The sequence below is a fragment of the Vipera ursinii genome (genome assembly GCF_947247035.1).
Source record: "Vipera ursinii genome assembly, chromosome: 2".
NCBI classification, from domain to species: domain Eukaryota; kingdom Metazoa; phylum Chordata; class Lepidosauria; order Squamata; family Viperidae; genus Vipera; species Vipera ursinii.
The window spans coordinates 126,938,542-126,965,121 of record NC_139513.1 but is presented as its reverse complement, the minus strand read 5'-3'; the positions used below and the strand labels follow the sequence as shown (position 1 = coordinate 126,965,121).

The 26,580-nt window shown below is 39.5% G+C and overlaps 1 protein-coding gene across 1 annotated transcript in view; it reads right to left on the bottom strand.

Annotated features, from left to right (window-relative positions):
* The window catches only part of RPTOR (regulatory associated protein of MTOR complex 1), a 438,767-nt gene that overhangs the window by 380,879 nt on the left and 31,308 nt on the right, over positions 1 to 26,580 (bottom strand). Inside the window, exons 2-3 of the mRNA XM_083354435.1 lie at positions 20,566 to 20,668; positions 4,366 to 4,448 (exon numbers count right to left, since the gene is read on the bottom strand). Of these exons, the coding sequence (XP_083210561.1) occupies positions 4,366 to 4,448; positions 20,566 to 20,668 (186 nt within the window). The remainder of the gene's footprint in view (positions 1 to 4,365; positions 4,449 to 20,565; positions 20,669 to 26,580) is intronic.

Here is a 26,580-nt window from a genome sequence, read left to right as displayed (position 1 = left end):
TCGAATGAGGTGACTCATCAATAAGTGTAACGATGTGGTATCATTACAAATTTACTCATCAAAACCACTGTGGCTTTTCATGCTGCTGTAGAAGTTACTGTCAATGGAATCAATGATCTTAACACCAAAGGCTACTGCTAAGCTTGTAAGCCGCCCTGAGTCTTTGGAGAAGGGTGGGATATAAATGGAATTAAAATAAAAATAAAGAAAGAAAGAAAGTTATAGAGATCATGTTTTCAAGCTCTGCATCTCCATCTTAAATATTATGCCATCTGTTGCATCTGGAGAGAAATAAGACAGGTGGGAGGACAGCAAAAGAAAGATGAAAAATCCATCCTTCTTCCGTTAATACCTCCAGCTCAATTCTGAGAATTTTTTTTTAAAAAAGAACTCAGCAGAATTTGACCCTGATTTCTGTAACCAAACGCTACATATTTTGCGCACAATCAGTTCAAATCACTTTGAACTTTATTACTACTAAGTAAAAGACATTAGAAAGTGGAGACTGACTTGTGCAGTTTCGTTTTCAAATGTTGTACAACTTTTAAATTTTCCTCAAATAGACCAAGAATAACCTTGCATCTCTTTTTCAGTTCTCTTGTTTCCCTTACCGGTCTTTCACCTTCTGGAGAAAGGAGGATCAGTGGGAATACGAAAACAAATGTTAAAACTGTCCATATGTCTAATTTTGAAACAAATAGTTTTCAGCAAACATAAATTTAAAGAATTTGGACATTTAAATTGAGCTTAAACTGAGCTTGAACTCTAATTTTAAAGTAATTGAACAAATAAGATTTTAAGGAAAGAATGAAGTACTCATGTGAAGAAAGCATTAAGACAAATGAAATTGAGGAGTGCTGTCTGGAAAAGCTTGCAGAATTGCAAAAATATTCCCTGTAAATTGATGACATAACCCACAAAAAAGAATGAAGTTCTGTCCAAAGAACATAAAATGATGACCTGGGATGCAGTCTCTTTGGTATTGTCCCACTATGCTTGTAAATCTAGCAGGCTGCTAGTTACCAAAACATCATATTCCCTGTACAAATTACCTGAGATTACAAGAAACTGAAAATTTTAGTTTAAAATAGAATGGCATAAAAATCAAGCTTCATCAGAAAACGAGGAACTTTTGGCTCTCATGGATGTCACTTCTATTTTAGCAAAATCTACCGTATTATTTCGGACCATAAGACGCACCTGACCATAAGACGCACCCAGTTTTTAGAGCAGGAAAACAAGAAAAAAAATATCCTGAACCAAATAGTACCAGTATACTAAAACAGGGCTTTTCAACCTTTTCATCCATTGTACCACTTTTAGGACAAGGCAATGTCACCCAGCAACGTGTCAAAAACTTGACCCCCCCCAAAAGGAAAAAAATGATAAAGTACAGGTAGTCCTCGACTTACAATGATTCACTTAATGACCGTTCAAAGTTACAACACTGAAAAAAGTGACTTATGACCATTTTTCACACTTATGACCGTTGCAGCATCCCCAGGGTCATGTGATTTACATTCTGATGCTTGGCAATCGATTCATATTTATGATGGTCACATTGTTCCAGGGTCATGTGATCGCCTTTTGCAACCTTCTGACAAGCAAAGTTAGTGGGGAAACCAGATTCACTTAACAATCATGTTACTAATTTAATTTCTCTCTCTCCTTCTCTTTCTCTCCCTCTCTCCCCCTCCCTCTTTCTTTCTCCTCTCCTTCTTTCTCTCTCTCCCTTTCCTTCTTTCCCTATTTTTCTCTTTCCCTCTATTTCTCCCTCTTTCTCTATTTCCCTCCCTCTTTCTTTCTCCTTGTCTCTCTCTCCCTTTCTTTCTCTCCCTCTTTCTCTCCCTCTATTTCCCTCCCTTTCTCCTTCTCTCTCTCCCCCTTTCTCTCCCTCTTTTTCTCTTTCCCTCTATTTCTCCCTCTTCCTCTATTTCCCTCCCTCTTTCTTTCTCCTTGTCTCTCTCTCCCTTTCTTTCTCTCCCTCTTTCTCTCCCTCTATTTCCCTCCCTTTCTCCTTCTCTCTCTCCCTCTTTCTCTCCCTCTCTTTTTCTCTTTCCCTCTATTTCTCCCTCTTTCTCTATTTCCCTGCCTCTTTCTTTCTCCTTGTCTCTCTCTCCCTTTCTTTCTCTCCCTCTTTCCCTCTCCCTCTTTCTCTCTCTCCCTCTATTTCCCTCCCTTTCTTTCTGCTTCTCTCTCTCCCTCTCTCCTTCTCTATTTTTCTCTTTCCCTCTATTTCTCCCTCTTCCTCTGTTTCCCTCCCTCTTTCTTTCTCCTTCTCTCCCTCTTTCTCGCTATTTTTCTCTTTCTCCCTCCCTCTCTCTCCCCCTCCCTCTCCTATTGTCCCTTCCTTCTTTCCTTCCTTCCTTCTTCCTTCCCTCCCTCTTTGTCCTTCCTTCTCCGCGTTAGAGCAGTACCTACGGAGGCAGCCCTGCGGCCCGGCTTTCTCTTGCAGAAGGCAGGCTGAAACGGAGCAAGGAATGCAAATCGCCCGATCTCGCGCTTCAGCGATCTCCTCTTCTCGGTTTCAGTTTCTCTTGCTACAAGACAAAGCAGGCTGAAACGGAGCGAGGGAATCTCCCTTGCTTTGTTTCAGCCTGCTTTCTCTTGTAGCAAGTGAAGCTGAACCCGAGCAGAGGAGATCGCAGGAGCGCGAGATCGGCCGATTCGCATTCCTTGCTCCGTTTCAGCCTGCCTTCTGCAAGAGAAAGCCGGGCCGCAGGGAGATTGCAGGAGCCAATTGCAATCTCCCTTGCTTTCACTTGCGGAGGTTGGGGCTGGCCATACGGATCACCTTCAGACCATAAGAGGCACCCTTGTTTTCCCCCCCACTTTGGGGGAAAAAAGTGCGTCTTATGGTCCGAAAAATACGGTAAGTACCATACTAGGAGAAGCCCCTGAACCTTTCAAAATAAGATTTTAGAAATTCAGTTTCCTTGATTCTGCATTAAAGTGTTCGTCAATAATATTACACCTTCTTTGGATTTTGTATATGTTTCTAAGAAAATGCACAATCAGCAGAATGTCAAAAAAAATGCTGCTAGATTTTTATGTTGAGTTCATTGCATTTGTCTTAAACGCATTCATCTCCTTAGTTTCTTTTTCCAAACTGGCAGGGAGATATAATAAATAAATTTATATCTCTTGCCAATGTAACACATCTTTGACTGGGAAGAGAACACTGCACATTCTAAGAGAAATATTAAATTTACTACAAAATGAAGATTCTCATTCATCTATTCCAGAGTACTACTAAACTCTAATTGGTATCATTGCAAAACAGATTTGGAATCCTAGCTGCTAAAACAATATTTTAGATATATAAGGGCAAAGTTTACTATTGATTCTGGCAGATATTCTTCCCACCTTCCAAGGCCATCTCTTTCCAAATTATGTGGATTACAATTCCAATCATCCCCATCCAGTCAGTAATCCAATCCATGTTGCAGCAAGTTGGGGAAGGTTGGACTAAATCATCAGAAAACAGCACAATCATCTGCAAACAGCCCATTCATTTTCTCTCCTGCTGTGCCATATTCATACCTGGATAACAGAACATATTCTACTCTTGACATAAGCTTATCTTCGCCCTTACGCTTGAAAATTTTGGTTACTCCTGTATGTACCCAAATTCAGTTCCATCACAAGGGAAAATTACAGTATATTGTCTGTGACATGCTAAATATCAAAGATGCTCGTGTACTGCTGAAGTCCAGGGAAATTCTGGGAGAAGTCATTAATTTCTCTTCAACTGTTGCTATGACCTTCCTATGTACAAAAATTCAAATTAAAACATTCCTAAAAACAGCCCATCCTTGGCTAAAATACATCCAGAAGAGAGATTTGCTTCCACTACTGAACTGTTCAATACTACTCATGTGGACTGAAGCCAATGTGATCTCAGTTTTTAGTGACTACTACCTCATAAATCTAAACTCTGACGTAGCAGACCCAAAAAATAGTCATGAGCAGTATTATCTGACTATAAAACCTATGTGTATACATCAAAAGCCAACGATGCAGAGAAGAGTTCTATCTACTGGAATTAATTGCTTTGCTAACTACTTGGTAACAATAATACTGCATGATACAACTACCAATGTAAAAATTCTTGGCTGTAAAAATGACTCTTCTCTTTCTGGAGTATTAGTCTAATTGAAACCCAATAGTTTTTGAGAACCTGTAATATTCTATCCACATGAACACATAGAAAAGCTCCATATTTTGCCTAATATAGTACATAAAAGATCACATAGTATATATCTTATATTTCAAATGGAATATTTTCTAGTAACAGTACCAAAAGTAAACATAAATTTTGAGAAAGAAAAGGCTTATCTTACCAGAAGGCAAAAAGGTACTTACCCTTGGTTGCCAATTTTCATACTGTTTTTGCAAATTCGCACCAATGGTTTCTAGAGCTTTCTGTGGACCCATTGACAGAGGATCTAAGAGACATAAAAGACCCATGAGATTCTGAACAACCACGTAAAATAAGTTCTACATGCAAACAGCATCCATGTAGCACAGGGGGCCCCAACCTATGGTCCGTGGCCCACTGCCAGGACATGGCCTACTGGCCAACCCCACTCGTGCTAGGGCCCGCAGACCTATTTGCACGTTCGCGGGACTAGCAGTGGCGGCCGCTAGTGCCTGTGTGCCTGCGCAAATGGGGCTGCTAGCACTGTGTGGGTGTGCACACCCCCATTTGCATGCAGCCCTGTTCACACAGTCACGTAGGCGCAAATTTCCCAGCTGCTCCCTTTCCCTCCGGGCCGGCAGCATGAAAAGGTTGGTGACCTCTGATGTAGCATGTTCTTTCTCCTATTGTAGCAAAGTGCAAAGGCAGAAAATGCATATTTCTTAGGCAAAAATATTGTTGCCAGGGATCCAAGCATTTCCCCACAGCAATCAAGTCAGTTACAGGGAAATAGCAGAATCGATGGTATGCTATGGCTCTATGGAAAGCTACAAAGAACCGACACTGGATGGAATCAATGGAGGAGCTGGAACCTGAATCTGACGAAAGTTGGGAAGTATGGAAATCACTGAATAAACTGCACATGGGTACAGTAAGATCCAGAGACACTCTAAACAAATGGGGCTATCCCAGGGGTCGGCAACCTAAAAAAGAAAAAGAGCCACTGGGAACCGGTTCCATCACAAATTAAAAAAAGAGGGAGCCGCGTGCGTGTGTCCATGCACGCGCATGCGCAAAAAGGTTTTTTGCGCATGCGCGGACGCACGCGGCTGCCATTTTTTAAAAAATGAGATGGAACCGGTTCCCGGTTGCCCGATGGCGACGGCCCGTCTGCAAAGCTGCCGCTTTCGGCAGCTTTGCAGACGGGCCGTGGCAGCTTCCGCAAAGAGCGGCGCCCCTGCCCATTCCGAGAGGTGCGCGCGCACCTCTCCGAACGACCGGAGGTGCGCGCGTACCTCCGCGCGAATGGGCAGCGGTGCCGCTCTTTCAGGAAGCCCGCCGCGGCCCGTCTGTGAAGCTGCCGAAAGCGGCAGCTTAGCAAACGGGCTGCGGCAGCTTCCGCAAAGAGCGGCGCCCCTGCCCATTCCGAGAGGTGCGCGCGCACCTCTCCGAACGACCGGAGTTGCACGCGCACCTCCGTGCGAAGGGGCAGCGGCGCCGCTCTTTCAGGAAGCTGCCGAAAGCGAAGGGGCAGCGGCGCCGCTCTTTCAGGAAGCTGCCGAAAGCGGCAGCTTCCTGAAAGAGCGGCCCGCTGCCCGTTCGCGCGGAGGTACGCGCGCACCTCCCCAAAGGTTTGGGGAGGTGCGCGCGCACCTCCGGTCGTTCGGAGAGGTGCGCACGCACCTCTCGGAATGGGCAGGGGCGCCGCTCTTTGCGGAAGCTGCCGCGGGCCCGTCTGCTAAGCTGCCGCTTTCGGCAGCTTCACAGACGGGCCGCGGCGGGCTTCCTGAAAGAGCGGCACCGCTGCCCGTTCGCGCGAAGGTACGCGCGCACCTCCCCAAAGGTTTGGGGAGGTGCACGCGCACCTCCGGTCGTTCGGAGAGGTGCGCACGCACCTCTCGGAATGGGCAGGGGGGCCGCTCTTTGCGGAAGCTGCCGCGGCCCATCTGCTAAGCTGCCGCTTTCGGCAGCTTCACAGACGGGCCACGGCGGGCTTCCTGAAAGAGCGGCACCGCTGCCCATTCGCGCGGAGATACGCGCGCACCTCTCCAAAGGTTTGGGGAGGTGCGCGCGCACCTCCGCCCATTCGGGGAGGTGCGCGTGCACCTCTCCAAATGGGCGGTGCCACTCTCCATTTGGAGAGGTGCGCGCGCACCACTGCCCGTTGGAAGAGGTGCGCGCGCACCGGGCGGCTGGGAGCCGCAAGAGACGGCTCAAAGAGCCGCATGCGGCTCCGGAGCCGCAGGTTGCCGACCTGTGGGCTATCCGGATGCTTCTGCTCTTTGCAATTGTGGTGATATCCAGACAACAACACACATACCAGCATCTCGGACTAACCAGTTCATTCCACCTTTAATGATGGGGGGTGAGGTGTTACCCCCCGTCGATAGGGCTCGCAACTTGGGTGTCCTCCTGGATTCGCGGCTCAGTTTTGAAGATCATATAGGAGCCGTGACTAGGGGGGCCTTTGCCCAGGTTCGCCTGGTGCGCCAGTTGCGGCCCTACCTGGACGGAGATGCCCTGCGCACAGTCACTCATGCGCTCATGACCTCCCGATTGGACTACTGCAACGCTCTCTACATGGGGCTGCCCTTGAGGACCACTCAAAGGCTTCAGCTGGTGCAGAATGCAGCCGCGCAGGTTGTGATGGGGGTTTCCCAATACTCCCATGTAACACCTCTGCTCCGCGAGCTGCATTGGCTTCCGGTTGCCCTCCGGGTGAGATTCAAGGTGCTGGTGATGACCTATAAAGCCCTAAATGGCTTGGGTCCGGGATATCTGAGGGAACACCTGCTGCCGGCATCAAGCTCCCTTCGTCCTGTGCGCTCCCACAGGGAGGGTCTTCTTAGGGTACCGCCAGTAAAAGATTGCCGGCGGATGACACCCAGGAGGAGGGCCTTCTCTGTGGGTGCGCCTGCCCTTTGGAACCACCTGCCCGTAGAGCTCAGGACTACCCGACCTTCGCTCATTCCGCCGGGACCTGAAGACCTGGCTCTTTGAGCTTTCTGGCCTGGACTGAGAGTATCAATTGGGGTTTTAATTTAATATTAATTGGGGTTTTATATTTATTCAAGGTCTAAATGTAATTATTTTAACTGTTCTTAATTTTTTGTAATTGTTGTATTGTTATTTTAAAAACCTTGTGAACCGCCCTGAGTCCTACGGGAGAAGGGCGGTATATAAGTTAGATAAAGATAAAGATATGTATGCCTGCCTTTTGTACCCCGAGCAGTATACACTTGAGGACCTTCTGGCAGTGTAACAGAACAAATAATGTTGCTAGTTTCTGGGCAAGATCTGTTTAATTTGCATATATTTTAATCTTGTATTTTATATTTTAAATTTTATGTCATATAGTATGCCTTATTTTAATTGTAATGTTTCTGACATGAATAAACAAACAAACTAACTAACAAACCAGAATCTAAAATCAGAACTGTAATTTGTTCCTCCTTATAGAGTGTAAGTAAAATGGCATTGGCAGAAATATGCAAAAACAATTACCTAAGCAAAAGGAGATAAAACATTTTTTAAGTCTAGAGCAATGAGATAATATCTGGAAGCAACTCAGGCAAACGCCTTGCCAATTCACTGGCATATAAGAAGAGGGATAGTTTAATCAGACTTGCATGATTCTGTTATTATAGCTGTTCTCAATAAAAGTAGCTTTAGCATTCTTATGGAGTTGGTTTCTTTATCTGGTCTACTTAGTAGGGCTGATATTTCTGGAAAAATGCAATAATCCCAAAACTGAGATTAGAAAGAAAGCCATTTCAGGTTTTTTTCTCTAAATTAATTTCACACAAGGGCAAAAAGTTAATTCTTTGTCTATTAGTCCAGGTCAGTGCCCCGCATACTTTTATTTGATAAACAAATGAAAGCATGAAGGAGACAAAATAAATATTCAACACCATTTCAAATTTGGCTCTAGTTTGGGTTATAAATTAACAAAAACAGACATTTGGAATATCTTTGGACCAAAACACAGTTGGTTCATTGGGCCATTTAAAATTTTTGTAGAAGACTAGAATAGAAACAACAAAAAATTAATTTCACATATTTAGTAGTATAATTTCAGAACATTGTAATTCTGACAGGCATAATATTAATTTTTTGTGTGTGAGGTCAATCTCTTTCTTAAAAGAACAAAGAGTGGAAGGTAATATTTTTAAATATGTAATACTTTTCTGGCCAAATCCAAATATGTCAAAAGATACACAATTCAAAGCAATCTCTTGTTCTACTTTTCTCATATTTCTTGAAACAGAGGTCTCTGGAGAAGTCTATGGTCAGGTAGAATCAAGACTGCTACTGCAGTACAATAATGGAATCTGGTATTGGGGTAAATTGTGTTGAAAACAATACAATTTTCAAGAAAAAAAGCTTCTCATGAAAAATTATCCATGATTTATAGTTTCTGAGAAAATATTTTAAAACCATAGCAAATAAAACTATAGAATGAGGGAAAAACTGTGTATCATCTTCCAATGATTGTCTTTCCCTAAATTAACGTTTATATTTCTTATTTCTACAAACCACTTCCCTATAGTCCCCAAACACTCCATTGCTTTCAAATCATGCCAAATGTTTTATGACTGGCAAAATCCTAGAGACTTAAAACATTGTAATTGTGAATGTATTTATTTCTAGCCAAAGGCTTCCTCCAATAGGATTAACATATTACCAGATTTTCAGGAAAAACAGAATTACATCACATGAATAATTTACCATACAATTAGCATTACCTTGGACAGCACATAATCCCAGGTTCAGCTAACAGAAATTTTCAAAACGATACAATTTTCACCAGGAATGCTGTTGGCAAGAGAAGGGTTAATACTCCTTTTCCCTACGTTCTCTCTGTCACCAGATTTTGTTGATCCACAGGGCATGATACAGCTCAGAGTACACAAAGCACCTCTCATGTGCCCTCATCCCTTATATTATCATAAAAGTAATGTCACTTTTATTTCAATTTTCAAGGCATGAACAATTCCTCTCCATCCTCTTTCCAGTAAACAATAGAGAAAGCTAATACAGGTTTGATTTACTGTATGTACACCTAGTCAACTCTTTAACAGTCCGCTTTCTTCTGGATATGTCAGCTACCATTATGGCTCAAACAATAGATATACAGTACATTACTGTCATTATATTCTATATTCATACTTCCTATTTGTGGAAGGAATGATTATGTGGCCAGCTCCTTATCTCTCTCTGTCTTCTTAAGATGGCTGAACATAATCCTTCCATTTGTTTTGCTTAGCTTTCCATGAAAGTCATTTGCAGTGAGGGGAAATCCCTCATTACATCTCTTTCTCCTTCAGTGTGTCTTCTCCAGAAACCTCACTGATCTCCACTTCATCTCTTCTGGTCTCTCTTCATCAACAATTCTTCAAAATGAACGAAGGTGAATATACGTGTCCCAGGATAATGCTGCAGGATCCAATCTGGATCAGTCACTGGGACTAGAGGTTTTGTCTTCTGAGTTTTCGGAGCCCATCCTAGGGGAACCTCTCTCTACAAGAGTGTGTCCTGTTTTGTGTGGTACTTATAGTGCCTGTTGCATGTGACTTTTTAGATATTGATTGGGGTGTGTTGATGGCTGGCTTTTAAGTCATTGGCTGTTGTTTGCTTGTGCTGTCCAGCACTCACCTTCTAAGTACTTGATAGGCTGGTGGTACATCAGTATTCCTGTGCTGACTGATGAAGGGCCTGTTTCCCAGGCTTATTTATTTAGTTATATTTATATACCGCCCTATTCCCTGAGGACTCAGGGCGGTTTACAGGGAATTAAAAATCCAAAATACAAAAATTAAGAACCAAATTAAAAAATATTAAATTAACCCTGTAGTCAGTTAAAAAGAACCCCAAATTAAAAATTCCTCCTCAGTCTGGGCCCGAGAGCTCGAAGAGCCAGGTCTTCAGGCCCCGGCGGAATGATCGAAGGTCGGGGGCAGTTCTCAGCTCCACTGGCAGCTGGTTCCAGAGGGCAGGCGCTCCCACCGAGAAGGCCCTATCCCTGGGTGTCACCCGCCGGCAGTCTCTTACCGGCGGGACCCTGAGCAGACCCTCCCTGTGGGAGCGCACTGGGCGAAGGGCGTTTGATGCCGGCAGCAGGTGTTCCCTCAGATATCCCGGACCCAGGCCATGTAGGGCTTTATAGGTGATAACCAGCACCTTGAACTTCAATCACTTCAATCGCTTTGAAGATGCAATTCTTCAAAATGTATGCTGTCAAGCATCCATTGGGTTTGCCTGGATAGCTGTTGCTAAGAAATTATTCATGTGATATCATACTTTATGACCTCATCATTTGGTGACGCAATCCTGGTCCCAATTACCGTCAGACTACCTATACTACCACAATTCCTGTGGAGATATTTGTTCTAGTTGCAATTTTTGAACTTAGGTTATATAACAGTAAAAACAGTAAATTTATTTCTGTAAATTAGGCAAGAGGTAGGTTTAGCTGATAACTGTAACATTTCAGTTAGGTTGTTATTTTCACTTCCATGACGGCCCCTTTGCCTAAAAAGGTTTAATCCACCCAAAAGATTTTTGCCTATTGATCATAGCAATGTATTAACTTCAATGCTATGATCTTTATAACCTTTTTCTTTGAGGAAGAGGAAATAGGGTCCTGGTTCATGACTATCAAGGCTGCTTGATAGAAGGATGTTAATATATGCCAATATGATTTGGCAGCCAGTCATTTTAGGTGATGCTGCATGGCGCCTTGAATAAAAAAAAATCCCTCCTAACCTTTGTTACTGCAAATCGTAGGAAAATCTGCTGCTTCACTTATGCCTTTAAACTTAACAGTAACTATACAAGCGGAACAGTTTTTAATGGAGTTAAGGATCCTGTAAAAGAAGGGGAAATCTGTGTGCTTCATTGATTATTTTGATTGTATCAACCACATCAAGCTGTGAATAGTGCTGAGAAAAATGGGAATCCCAGAATATCTCATTGTCCTCATGACAATATACATGTCAGGAGGGCCACAATACAAACAGATCATGGTGAGGTAGATTGGTTCTGTGTTGGCAAAGGAGTGACTAAAGGTTATATACTCTTTCATTATTTATTCAATTTATATGTTGAATATATTATTAAGTGAAGCTGGGTTCAAAGAAGATGAGGATAGTTTTAAAACTGGAGGAAGAAATATCAATAACTGCACTATGCTGATGACACTACATAGATAGCTGAAAATGCAAAGGATCTACAAGAGCTAGTAATGGAATTAAAACAGAATAACAAAAAATTGACTAAATTTATATAATTAGCTAGTACTTGGTACCAAAGCCATGAAGGCCTTAAAAAGGTATTCAAATACCATGATGTGTTTATACCTACAAAGACCCCAATTGTGCAAGCCATGGTATTCCATGTGATGCTCCAGAGAATTAAAAACTGGACTTTGAAGAAGCAGGATGAGAAGAGTATTGATGCTTTTGAACTTTTGGTGTTGGAGAAGACTCATGAGAATACAAAGAGATATGACACCACTTCTCTCCTGCTTACAACGCAGTCCATTCAGCAGTTCCAAGACGTTTCCACACCCATTTGCTCTATTAGATGAACCACCTCCAAGTGGCCTCCACAACTCTCAGAACGAGTGCTAAAGACCAGATGACCGCAAAGAATACAAATCCTCCCATCCTCCACCATTCAGTCATAACTGAAGAAGCTTCTTGGATGAAAAGCAAAAGTCTTCAAGGAAAAACAAAGCCCAGTTACCTTTTGAAAAAGCACCCTTGTGACAACCATGACCTAGATGACTGAGAATCTCCATAGTTATGGACTGACTCAGTTACAGAGACAATGAATACAATGAGTACACCGTTGGAAGATCTGAAAGACTAGGTTACGGACACATCGTCATGGAAAAAAATCTATCTGGTCACTAAGAATCAACATAATCAATCAATCCAATAATCAAAAAGAGGAAAGAGGGTTGCCCTCAGCACTCAAAGTCAACATGAACACACTTAACATAAATAGAAAAGTAAGAAAGCTAACATTTATTTACATATTCAAAACAGTATGCTAAGTCATGAAGAAGGAGCTCCCATATTGGTCCCTACTGTCCTCAGCATGCTTTTATTTTCTTGGAGAATAGAGTTCAAGACATTTCTCCAATACAGTACTGTGCTTCTGGCAAAGTGAGGTTTAAAAACTGGACCCTTTCCAAATTATCCTCTGAAGCACCATGAGAAGTTTGTAAAAATGCATGTAAAGAGAGATTAATGAGATATAGTGCAAGTTCAGCAAAAAAAATCATGTCCTTGTGTATTCTGAAATGTCAAGGGAAAATGTATGTTTTTAATGGAACCTATCTAACACCATGGACAAAAAAGAATATATTTAGTATTGATTAGAGAAGCTATAGCAGTACAGTAGCTCTAGGTAAAAGGAACAAAGAAAATGGAGCAGACATCTTTCCCTATTCATAGTGTTAAAATACTATTAACAATTTTCAACATCACAAATATCTGCTATTAGCCTAGTGCTTCCTCCTCCTATTCAGTTCATGCAAATAAGACTACCAAAGAAATTCTATTCAGTTCTAACCAACAGAGATAGTCAAAAGAAATCACAGAAGCAACAATCCATCATAAGGCCATGAAAAGTCAACACAATCTGAAAATGGCTTAAACAACAGCTCTATATCACAGAGCTGGATTACTTTGAATCTTCCCTTTTCTGTTCTCTTCAGGTTATCATTAAAAATTGAGATCAAAGTAATTGTCCTACAGGCAGAGAACACAAAAGGATAGAAGTTGAATGATAAAAAAGTGATTTTCTTTGTCATTCCAGCTATTAAATCTTTGAATTTTTTAAGAGTTTCCTGTAGTATAGTTCAAAGGCACCCAACCTTTTGGGCATCAGGGACTGGTTCCGTGGAGAAAGGTTTTCCTGTGGAAAAGAGGGGGTGTGGTTTTGTGTTCTGCTTGCATACAGCAGATGGGGCTTTGCTTGTTTGTGCGGACCAGTTGCGGACCAGACCAGGGGTCGGTGACCCCTGTATAGTTGACATCAGGTCAAACTGTTGACAGATTTGGGTATATGAGGTTTATGTTATGTCTTATGACTTATATCTTATATCTCATATCTCTTATCTTATCTTATCTTGCTTTGTGCTCATTAATTTTCTTTTTGTTTTCACATTCTGTAACACTATATACGCTACTGTTTGTTAATTGATTAATCTGACAATGGAAGCCAAATTTTGGTATAAGTAAATTAGACAGACAGACAGACAGATTGTCTGACACACAAACCTTAATAGACACAAAATTGTTGTGAAACAACAATGCTGTGCAGAGCTTCAGATTCAAAAGGCAATAAATTCTGAGAAAAGAATGTGACTGATATAAGGAGTTGGTAATAGGTATTATAAGCACCCATATGCATTCCACAGCGTATTTTCTCCTTTAATCTAAAGTACTGCACAAGTCTAACAGATAATATACATATGCATAGAGAGAAGGGAAATGTTAGTTAGAATGACTTATTGATGTTTAGAGGGAGGATGCAGTTTCTATTTATAGAAAATTGGCAGTTCACATATACATAGAATACTCTTTTAAAATACATTGTATGGACTGACCACTAGTAAACACAGCATAACTGAATCTATTACTATATTTAAATTAAAATAAATTGGCATGGAAACATCAGACAAAGTGGTATGTTACTAAATATGTGTTTTCTGACTAATTGTTTTATTTCTGCTAGCCTAAACATAGCAATATATTCTGTTAAGAGTTCAAAAGTTGCAAATACAATAATATATATATATATATATATTGGAGAAATGTGACTCTTCCCACAATGATATAATTTTAAAATAGTGGATATAAATATATTTTAACATGTACAATAATCATCCAATTGTTCTTTTTAAAAAGGTTGTGATTATGATGAACCTTTTTATTGACAATGGAAACCTAATTAAAATATCCTCCAAAGTATAGTAAAATGGCTAATTGTGAATAGATGCTTATCATTATTACATTTCCATATTTTACTGTAAAGTTCAGTATTTATTTGACTGTAGTAAAGGAAAAATGCACTACATTTATTCTAGTTCTCACTGCATAAAAAAGAAAGACTTTTTTACCCGTAACTATTATATACCTGACAGATAAGATTCCTAGGCAGGATGGAGATTTGCTGTCACTTCTGTGTCTTTGATTGTATGTCTGAATGACTTTTGATGCACTGTGGAATTATAATTCCATTTAAAGGAAAAGACCCAAGTGTACCATTGCTTTACAGTTAGCCCATCTCTAAAAACTCTAGAAAATGTTTCTGCATTGCTTGCCTTAAGTCTGATACACAGCTTCCATTACGTGCTGTATAAAAAGAAAGATTTCTATTGAATGACATTGGTTTTATTCAGTATTCAACACATTTCTAGCAACATTAAACAACTTTTTTCCTCAGGGTGCTTGAGGTCATACATCCTCTAATGGCATTTTCTACCCTATTATTGTGACATTTAACTTGTGGTCATAAAGCAACCCAAAATAAAAGATGGGGTGTTTTTTCTAAAAAATAAGTAAAGGAAATATTATAGTAACACCAGCTATTGCCTGAAGGGAAATCAGGACACACACTACTGCTTTGCAGCCTGTGCAGAGGAAACAGAACTGTATACTGCACCTACTCATTAGGATATAACTATATATTCTAATATTAATTCCAGAAAGCACAGGTTTAAGGGGAAAGCCAGTTAAATAGAGAGCAAGAACCCAGTGCAGGAATCCACTGGCAGGGAGTAGCTACTGCAAAGAGAAGCCACTACTTCTCTAAGTCCTATCAAGCCGGGACATTCAAAATGGCAAGAAGTGACTTTTTTATCTTTTTTGCTGAGAATTTATATTTTATTTATTTCCCTTTCACATGGCTTCAATGGGAGAAAAAAATAATTCTGCCAGCTCTAAGACTAATGCTTGTTTCACATTGTCTGGGACATGTTAAAGAAACAAAGAGATTGGAATGTAATCCATACCTGCCTTGTTACTGCACATACAACACATCCAAGCATCTGTACAGATAGACACAGAGCAAAAACAGTAAGAGGAGATTCCCAACATCATGCAGAAGCAGCCTTCCACTGCAGAAAGGAAGCCTCAGTGGTGAGGGAGGAAGCCCTAAACATGCAAATGTTTCTCAGCAGTATTCTCTGATGGCTTATGATTTTTTCTACCATGGTTATTAAAATAATAATAATAATAATAATAAGAATAATAATAATAATAATAATAATAATAATAATAATAATAATAAGAAGAAGAAGAAGAAGAAGAAGAAGAAGAAGAAGAAGAAGAAGAAGAAGAAGAAGAAGAAGAAGAAGAAGAAGAAGAAGATGGAAGGGACCTTGGAGGTCATCTAACCCAACCCTCTGCTCAGGCAGGAAACCCTATACCATTTCGGACAAATGACTGTCCAGTCTCTTCTTAAAAATTTCCAGTACATATAGTACCTGCATAAAAATAAAAAGGGGGGGGCTCCAACACCAATATACCTTTGTTGCAAAAATCCCCTGCCTTTCTTTCTTTTTATTTTACATGATAAAAATCCTGGAGCATGGAATAAAGTAACATCATACCTTACTGCTTGCTCTTCCTGCCACTGGTTTTGGACTGCAGATGTGATGGACACTCATACTATTGTCTCTTCCAGTTTTCACAGCAAAATGACTACAGAAGGAATCTTGACATTTTTTCTAGCATTCTTTTATTTGGCTACTAAACAGTAGCCAGCTATTGCAAAACATGTTCAAATCCTCTTGGACAATGAAAAATTGTGCAGAGCAACTTTATTGAGCTGGTTATCTGCTACCTACATGGCACACTGAGCAAACAAGTAGAGATCAAGAAATATTGCAATACAAAACTCTAGGAAGAGGGAATCAACATGCTAAATCAAGGGAAAAGTCCAGAGTCATTGCAACTTCAACTTAGAGCGCTGATTTCCACAAACTTAAAATGAAGGTTATTAAAATACTCCACCCACAGGAGTTACTCCACTGTTAATTTAAAAAAATGTGTTTGTAGGGTTTAGATTAAGCTCTTAAAAGCAAGGAGAAATGTATAGTTACTGCCGCAAAGCTGAACAAACATGCATAAAATTATAAGCCATTGTTAACATCTCTGCAGTAAATGCTAAATTTACTTTTTAAATCCTTTAAATCCAAAGTCCACTTAGCAACTGCATTAAACTTGATGTTGCAGTAACTTTATGGGCTAAGAAAATAAAACTTATATCCAGACAATGCCAACAGGAAAGCTGTGCTGCTGTATTTATTTAAATAAGTAACCTCTATTTATTAAAATACTGCATTGCCTTGATGTAGCATTTTGTTCATACTATTAAAATACTTTATCTTATTAAAGCCAATGAAGCACAAAACAATTTTCTAAGCAATGTTTATCATACTGAAAAGTGCAATGGAATAAATGAACTTTGATTGATATAATAGCATTTAAATACCAGACACTAGAAAGAACTAGAATGAACTAAAGATTACAATTAAAGGGGAAGAACGCTAAGACTTAGCTTACAAATACAAAATGAAACAAAATATGTTTACATTGAACATATTGAAGGATATCATTGAACAAAGGACCCGGAAGTTAAAGAGTGTTTGCCTGTGTTTAAAAGATGTTATGGAAGAGGAACAAGTTTTACCTGACAAGACTGAGATTGATTTGAAAGTAGTTTTCAAAAAGACAGCCTACAAGAATGACATGGAAACAGATGTTCCACTGGACAGACAAAAGAAACTAGCTGATATGTTAATACTTAAAAGGAATATATAAATAATAAACCAAGAGACTGATCTGAATAATTTCGTTATACTGGATTTGCAGAAAAGGCTTGTTAAAGCTTTGAAGATTTTTGTAAGAAAGGATGAAGAAAATAATGAAAAGATTTCAAGTTCCAAATTCCATATTATTTAAAGGGACTAAAAATCAAGATGGAAAGAATATAAAGCTGGTTTCTTTGATCAAGGTTAAAATAAATATGTTGTTATCTCGGATAACCCTCAATGAACTCTGGCTGATCTCAGGATTGAAATAAAGAGACATGAAGAATTTCTTTATAGATAGGAGCTTCCTTTGCCCATCTTTTAATGTCATAACATTGTACTTCCATTGTTTATTGTTTTATTCCTTTGTTATTGTTATGTTTGTATTTCTTGTTCTTTTTTTCAATTTTATTGCTGTAAATTTTATTGCCCAGACAAAAAAATAAATATGAGAAAAAGAAATTATTATATTTTAAGAGTAGGTACGTAAAAACGATTAAGGAAATATAAAACATTTCGGTGTATTTTATATGATTATATTCTGGATAATGCACAATAAAACGAATGTTGAATAAATATTCAATAAACATTGAACATTAAATAAAGACAGAATAAGGAGGGGGTGTGGTTTTATGTACTGCCTTCTTCTTGCGCCATATCCATTATCGGATGTTGGCAATCATGTTGGCGAACCTGTTTTCATCAGCAGCTGCACGAAAAAGTGCCACTGAGTTTTGTCCAAACCAGTCCCTTAGATTTTGAAGCCATGATGTTCTTCTTCTGCCTGGACCTCGTTTGCCTTCAATCTTTCCCTGGAAGATTAAATGGAGTATGCCGTATTTTTCTGGGTGTCGCATCACATGTCCGAAATATTCTAACTCTCATTTTTTAATTGTTTTGATGATTTCCCTTGGCTTTCCCAGGTGGTTTATCACCTCCTCATTTCTGATCTTGTCAACCCAGCTTATACGTAACAGCCGCCTGTAAATCCATATTTCAAATGCTTCTAGTCTCTTCAGGTGGTCTTCTGTCTCTCTACTCCATAGAGCAGGATAGAAAAAATTTAACAACTGACAAGCCTGATTTTCAATCGTAGGCTTATGTCGTGACTGCAGAAGACCTTTTTCATTTTGAAGAATGCTGTTCAAGCTTTCTCTATCCCTGTCTTTACTTCAGTGGTCATGTCCCAGCTTTCATGTAAATTAGAATGTGCTACCTGCATCCAGCAAATGGGGCTTTGCTTGTTTGCGTGGACCAGTTTCTGGCATGCTGCGGACTGATGCCGGTCCATAGACCAGGGGTTGGGGACTCCTGCATTATACAACCAAAAGGTCCCAGATGATTATCATCCATCATTGCTTCCAGAGGAAGCAGATTATTTAGCTTGTAGCAAAGCCCAGATGGAACTGGTGCACCCACCTCTCTTTTGCTTCTTGATTTCTTAACAGCTTTCAATGCTGTTTACCACAGTATCCTTTTGGACCAGCTTCAAGTTTGGGTGGAATGCATTGTTTTATGTTTTCTCTTCTTTTCTCTTTGGCCAATTAAAAGTTGGTGTTGACAGGTGGGAAGAGATCGCACCCATGGCCTCTCACTTGTGGGTTACTATAGAATTCAATACTTTCTCCCCTTTTGTTTAACATGTACATGAAACTGCTCGATGAGATCACCAAACAGTATGGTGTATTAATGTTACCCAAATATACATTGCAAGCCCAAGTTGAAAAAGTGACACTGTTGAAGTCTTGACCCAGTGCCTGGAGGCCATACAGACCTGGATGGGAGGAATAGACTCAGACTCAAGATTCAGGGATTTAGTTTGTTTCAGCAGCATGGTTCCAAAACTTTCCAATTTGGACATTCACTTTCTGCTTCTAAAGCAAGTGGTAGCTGTTGCCTAGAGGGTCTTTTCACAGGTACATGTAATGCTGCAGCTGTGCTCTTTCCTGGACCAGGAACCACCTCAAATGGTCACACCTACCTGGTCACCTCATGATTGGATTATTGCAATGTATTCTACATGGGACTGCCCTTGAAGACCAACTGGAAACTACAGCAGATCCAGAATGCAGTAGCATGGACAGGGACAGGGCACCATGTTATGTGAGCATGACTATGCTGATTGCCAGATGACTTCTAGGTGCAATTCAAGTGGGTCACCACTTATCTCTCGGTGCCTCTACTAGTCCAGCATACTAGTTGCACTCCAGGTTCTGTCAATTAAAGAATGTCATCTTGTGGAATGCAGACATCTACTCTACTGTAATTCCTGCTCTCTGCAATGATTCCCCCTCACCACCACCAAAGATCTGTGTCATTCATATGTTGTTCAGGAAATTATTGAATGTTGTTTTCCCAGGCCTTGGAGACAAGATGACTATGGATCCCATATATCTTTGTTTTATTTTGTTATGATCTGTTTTATTTCTTTTTGCATTTTCCTTTTCTGGTCTGTTGTATTTTTTATATTTTGGGAGGAGTTAACTGTAAGCAGTCCAGAGTTGTTTAGGAATTGGGCAATATTTATTTATTTATTTACTTAAATTTATATGCCGCCCTTCTCCCTAAGGACTCAGGGAAGCTCACAACAATAAAAATTAAAAAGGAAAAAACTTAGAATGAAAATTTGAAAATGATAACATGACAATTTAAAACCAAATAAACCCTAATTAAAATACGTAGTCAGTCCAGACCCGCTTGCTGAAACAACCAAGTCTTCAGGTCATGGCAGAAGGACCGAAGGTCAGGGGCCGTCTGCAGCTCCGGAGGTAGTTCGTTCCAAAGGGTCGGCACGCCCACAGAGAAGGCTTTCCCCTGGGGGCCGCCAGCCGGCATTGCCTGGCAGACGGCACCCTGAGGAGGCTGATTCTGTGGGAGCGAACAGGGCGATGGGAGGTTGACAATGGCAGCAGGTGGTCTCACAAATACCCCGGGCCTAAGCCATGTAGGGCTTTAAAGGTTATTACCAGCACCTTGAAACGCACTCGGAGAGCAACCGGAAGCCAATGCAGCTCGCACAGGAGTGGTGAAACATGGGAGTACCGAGATACTCCCATAAGCACCCCCGCGGCCGCATTTTGCACCAGTTGAAGCCTCCGGGTGCTCTCCAAGGGCAGCCCCATGTAAAGAGCATTGCAGTAATCCAGACGAGAGGTGACAAGGGCATGAGTAACCGTGCATAGGGCATCTCGGTCCAAGAAGGGGCGCAACTGGCGCACTAGGCGAACCTGTGCGAAGGCCACCCTGGTCACGGCGGTTAAATGATCTTCCAGGTTGAGCCGTGAATCAAGGAGGACACCCAAGCTGTTTGTTTGTGTGTGTATGTGTGAGATGTAATGTTATTCTTGGGGATATTCACCTAGTCCTGAGGACAAATCTCTTTAAGAAGCACAATAAACTATTTTATGAGATTTGTATTTTAGCAAGTTAAAAATAAGCCAATTAACAAATTGAGGCCAACATGCATTTTTGTACTATTTATTCCTATGTTTATTTAGTACAGATTTCCACTGAATATATTGTCACCTTTACCTGGCATCGCAAGACAAAGTAATTCAAATGTTTAAATGGATAAATAATGTTCAAAGGTGCTTACCTATCCAGCATTCAAGACGAGCACACGGAGTCGTCTTTACTACATCAGGAGGATCCACACCAACATTCAGGCACAGTACTAAGGCAACACTAACAGTCTTCATCTAGAAAATTAAATAATACATTTTGGTAAGCAATATGTATTAAGATTGATTCTATACCACTGCTTTTTATATTTATACACACTAACAAGAAATAAAGGAACCAATACTGAACTTTTGCTTGAATCTGAAAAATTCATTTGAACTACAATATTAGCAAATTCTGTTATTTATTTAGGAGATTCATATGGCCTCTTAATTCATTCATGGTGATTCCAGGCAGCTGGCAAAGTTAAGATCCCAAATACAAAAGCCAGTACACTCCCACCCCACTACCACAACATTCAGAAAACCACTTGATGGGCTTGGTATCAGCCTGTGATCCCAAAGCATGCTGACAAAACCATGTCCTCAGGGCCTTTCAAAAGAGTAGAAAGGGGGGGGGCAATCTTATCTGACTTGTGACTCCAGCAAAACCCCTAAATTATGCACTAGGACAGTGTGGCCCCATCCAGGACCAAAGGTGGCAATTCTCCATGAACAAAAGAATGCTAAATCCAGAGCCATTTTGTCTTGCTAGGGTTCATGTTAAGCCCATTGCTCCCCATCCATCCTATAACAATCTCCTGGCATTCGAAGGAGGAGGCCACAGTATTATTGAACTCACCCATGGGATGCGATATAGAACTGTGTATCATCAGCATACTGATATCTCATCCCCTGATAATGGATGATCTCACCCAGGGGCTTCATGCAGATGTTGAACAGAAGCAAATAAAGTACTGAACCCCGTGGAAGCCCAGACAGCAGGGCTGAAAGGCCAGACCTCTCGCTCCATATCGTTGCCAACTGGGAGTTCCTAAATGATGTCTTTTTGTCCTTAAGTTTCCTTCCTCGCCAAGAGAACAAATTATATTATTTCTACCATCTACTCTTTTTTAATTTAAATACATCTCCATGATCATCTACACTTAAATATGAAATACAATGAAAGACATGAGTAACCACAGTAATAGTCTGGAAACTGAAGATCATGAATGAAGTGGTTTTAAGGGATCTTTTTAATGACTTTTATTGGCCTACCCTTGGCCTTTAGCTGCAATTGCATGTAGGATTTTAGTTCTGTCTGAATTGTATATTATTACTGCAAATATTTACTGAATTCATTCATTTGTACTGTTCAGGATTTTGTAATGTAAACATCCCCATGAAGGCTTTAACCATTAAAGGTAGTTGAACCCTAATTTTAACTAAATAAATGAATTATATAAATTATCTGCAAGTAAAAAAATAACTTTATTCATCCAGCCTATTCAATATATACTCATAGTGCCTGTATTTTTACCTGAATAAAATATAGAAACAGGGATTGTGATAGCAAGAAAGAATAATTTCCTGTGTCTATAGGGAAAAGCTTATGTAATGTGAAGTTGATTTGTTCTTTCATGGCACTGAAACACTGTCCCATATTCATTAATAATTTAACAGGTGAATGCACTACTAAAAATATTATCACCATTAGTGAATTTGTTGGCAAGATTGATTTGAACCTTCTGAACCTTCAAATGTAGTATCAGATCTCCTTAAATGAATAACATTTTCTCCAAATACATTTTTATATATGAAGATGAAGCCAAGTTGACTTTTTTCAATACTTCAGAATAAAATACAGTCAGGTTGATTTCTACTTATATGACAAAACAAATACAAAAAAGAAGCCGGCACTTTGAATTTGCTGATTTCCAATTGCCTTTCATTTTCAAAGATTTGGTTCATTCTTTTTCCCCCAAAATATTTCACAGCTTGTATGTAATTTTCCTAAACTCTTTCTTCTATAGCCCTTTGTGCAACTCCACAGAAGATTCTGCCAAGCCTCATGGATTAGGCAAGTCCCACTGAAATGCTTTATTAAAAAATAATGATAACACATTATACAAGATATCCATATCAATAATGCAATATAGCAAACCTTGCTTAAGTGGCTGCCCAGGAAGCAAGCAAAACAAAAAGAGCCTTAATTTCTTTTTATACTAACCCTTAACAGTAATCTCTTAAAATAAACAGCATCTACTTCATGTAGATTTTGAACTATGCGTCCATCTCGGGCATAAGGAAGGAGTCTTATTCCAGCACATTATATATTTTCAGGAATAAATTCAGGGCTGACAGAGAAATCAGAGTGCATTGTTTTGTCCACATCTTCAGACAAACAAACCTAACATCCTCCAAAGATTATTACTGTACACCAAGCAGAATAACAGTGTAGGTTTTTTTTTATCGATTTTCAGTACAGTTCTTGCCTCAATAGTTCTATACATGAATGTGCTCATAAAGGAGAATGGCATATAGAAATTGGTCTGTTAGGAAAAATGTATACAAAAATGGATGTCCCCTGACAAAAGTCCTTTCTTCCTTTTCTTGACCATTCGCTGAATATTTTGGTGTCAAAGGGGCATGCAATAGAAATTATGCTATGCTTTTTCTTTAAAATGAACTGGATCTCCTGAATGACAAGCAGTCTGCACTGCCAAATGATTTTTGGCATAATTTACAAATGAAAAAACTAAAGAAAATGCTCATTAAATATACCAACACAAACACATATGTACTGGAAGCAAAGTGACATATGACGATAGGCAATCTTGCAGTTCCATCACTTGGAGACACCTTTTATTGTGGAACATCCTAAAACTATTCTGTCCTTGCATATAGAAGTTACTCATTTAAGGAGTACAGATTATCAATCTATAAAGAGCCTACTTATCTAAACTTTCCAGGTGGTAGAGCATTCACACATGGTAGAGCAACACTTAAGTTCTAGACCTCTCACGCTGGATATATCAAACACCTTAAGTAAGACTGAAGATAATATGCAAGTGAAGGGATAGGCTCATGTCATTTTTTTCCCTTATCAGGATAAAACAAATTGGATTATTGTTAAATGAATTTCAACAATTTCTTTAAAAGTACAGATCTTAAAGTCAAAAATAATTTTAAAATGTTCATAATTTTAACTAGTTCCAAGATATAATTATGGATAATAGTGCTTTTTAATAATCTTATAGATTGTTAATGACAATATAGAGAAATACCATGGTACCTCAGCACTCATTGAATTTGTTACTCAATACATTTTAATATGAAAATGCTGTCCCGGTTACTTGAGTACTTGTTTGGTACTCAAAGCGCAGCAACAGGAAGAGGGGGACACACACGAAGTTGGCCATGCCAGGAAAGTCACGGCAAAAGGACATAGGGAATGACCACAGAGGGCAGGCAGGAAATTGGCCATGCTGGGAAGGTTACTGACATAGGAAAAAGGACAGATGGGAAGTCCTTCTCAGCTGAAACAAAGGGTCACATGATAAGTCACACTGTTTGTTGGTACCTATTTTTAGAACTTGCCGTGCCTCCCGGAACCAATTAACAACGATTATTGATGTACCACTGGAACAGATTACCAACTATATATTCTTACTTTTCATTCTAAAATATTATGACAACAAAGATCAATGAACAGAGGAAGGGGAGTGAGTGGAACAGAAGAGACAGAATCCTCACACAAATACTCATCATTCTACCAGAGTGGTGTATCAAGGGGAGATATACCTTGTTTTCTTTGCATACAGTGCCTAATAATAGTCTATCTCAAGGATTGCATGGAAGCTACTTAAAACCAACATGATCTTGCCTACCTGGTTTGATTAAAATGTTCTTGGAAACATCAACAAGAAATGGCATTGTATAAGTATGAAATGTAATCTACTACCAAGACAAATTTTAGTTAGGTTTGCATGGTACACAGGGAAGATTCCACTGTTTCCCATAGAAAGTTGTTCTATGCACTAGTCAAGCTCAGCACTGTAGCTGATGATATTAACACTTTTTTATTAAAGCTATTAAACAAAAGTGTTTATTTCCTAGAATTACAGTTATTAGCAAAGACTGGTATAATTCAGTGAAACAGTCAGGTATTCTAGCAATTTAAGAGCTGGATTACCTAAAGGGAAAGGAAATTCTTTTATAGAAATCCCTATCTCCGTAGTCAGAGACATGGCTCCTCATTATTTTCCGTGATGATCTATAAGAAACAAATTTTGTTGATACCAGCATATATCAAACGCCGTGTCCTCCATATGATCTTATTATGCAGAGCATGGGGAAAACGGTATTGCAAGAGCCTAAAAGAAATTACCATGGAGAGTCAGTTACACTGTATGATATCAGCTTGCTGTGGAGCTTCCCTGCAGGCAAAAAATGGAAATACATGAAAACAATTTCTTATATGTCGGAGAGGACCTGCAGTTATGTGTTCTATTTGATAGATGGTATTAAAGCTGGAGGAAATTCTCTAACAGTGTAATACTGTATATTTTCCATATTGGTCACCAAATACAGTATACTGTATTTTGTTTTATTATGCTTCATTTTATTTAGCTTTGCAGTTACTGCATTTTTTACAAGGTCCTCCACCAGCAAAAAGATTATGTTGTGTACTGGGTTCGTTGCGCAGGAATGAAGACAAGGCGAGTAAGTTCAGCAAAGATCATGCTTTATTGCTTGCAGGATCTGAACTAGAGAACTGGGCTGCAGATGCAGCAATTTATACCCCGGCCCCTAGGCGGAGGCCAATAGGTTTGAAGCAACGTATTGCCGCCCTAGGGGCAACCAATAGCAGCGCTGGAGACGGGTTGTCTGAGGCGCTGGAAGCCGTTAGCTAGCTCCCAGCTCAAACCGCCTACCAGCCGTTACCACGTGGTGTTACAAAGCAAGCCCAATACATTACAGATTACATCTGACTTAAATCTCAGATAATGATTAGCATTTCTTTAGCAATATAGTAATTTTTAATTAAGGTATGCAGATAAGTTTTGTTTAGATATACAGCTATTGCACAATTAATGGACTGTAGTCTAGTGTGATCATAATGTTTATATGCACAGGGAAGGCAAAAAAATTGTGTGACTTATTTTAATATTTGATTTATTGAGATGATCTAGAATTAAACCCCCTATATCTTTGAAATATGCCTGTAGATATCTTAAGTAAACCTATAAATATATTCTATAGCCAAAAAAGCGAAGAAGACTAGCTGTCATCTGTGAAGCTAATAGTATTCAGATATATGTGGAGCTGAAGATTCAGTAATTGTCAAGAAGAGAAAGAGTAATAGTTAGTCAAGGAATATTTGAAAAAATACAATATGAAACAAACACAAATTTAAGCCTAATAGTACTAATGTGTCATCATTAGCATTAGTAAGCAGAACTAGATATTTCTTGTACAAGTACATAAATGGCTTGTAGTTCAATATTGCTAATCATCAGTTACTTTTTACTCTCTCATTTGAAGGTAAGCATGCAAAGAGAACCTTTTTAATCCATTCATTTACGTACCTACATTCAAATGAAGCTCCATAAAGAGGTACAATGGGCTATGTACTTGCTAGAATAATTCCGGTCATTTACAAAAAGATAAAATAACTTTTTATTGTACTAAAGATATAAATATACAGATAACTTTCAGAGAATATTTCCTTTTTACTTGGGTCTTGCACATTTGTATTATCAGTATTAAATTATAAAGATGAAAAGCCAACTGGGTTTGTACCCCTAGCTTGTCTAGGGTTTCCAATTCAATGTTAATAACAACAACAAAATATGGTCAAACATATGACATATCAATTGTAGGAAAAGGAAACTCAAGACCTAAATATCAGCAAGCCTGTCAAGTGATCAAAAAATGATTTTTTTTAAAAAATGATCCATTCCATAAGCATTAATTACATAATTTTTCTTTGCAAAATTTTATAGGGGATGGGGAGAATCCTTCTCCAATGAATATTTTTGTAAACAGAATTCACCAGTCCCACACCTATAAAATAGAAATCCACCTGTATCTTTGTATCCCTTGGGTATTCATTAAGATGCACAACATCAGACAAAGGAAAAAAACTTGAAAGCAAAGCTGGAGCT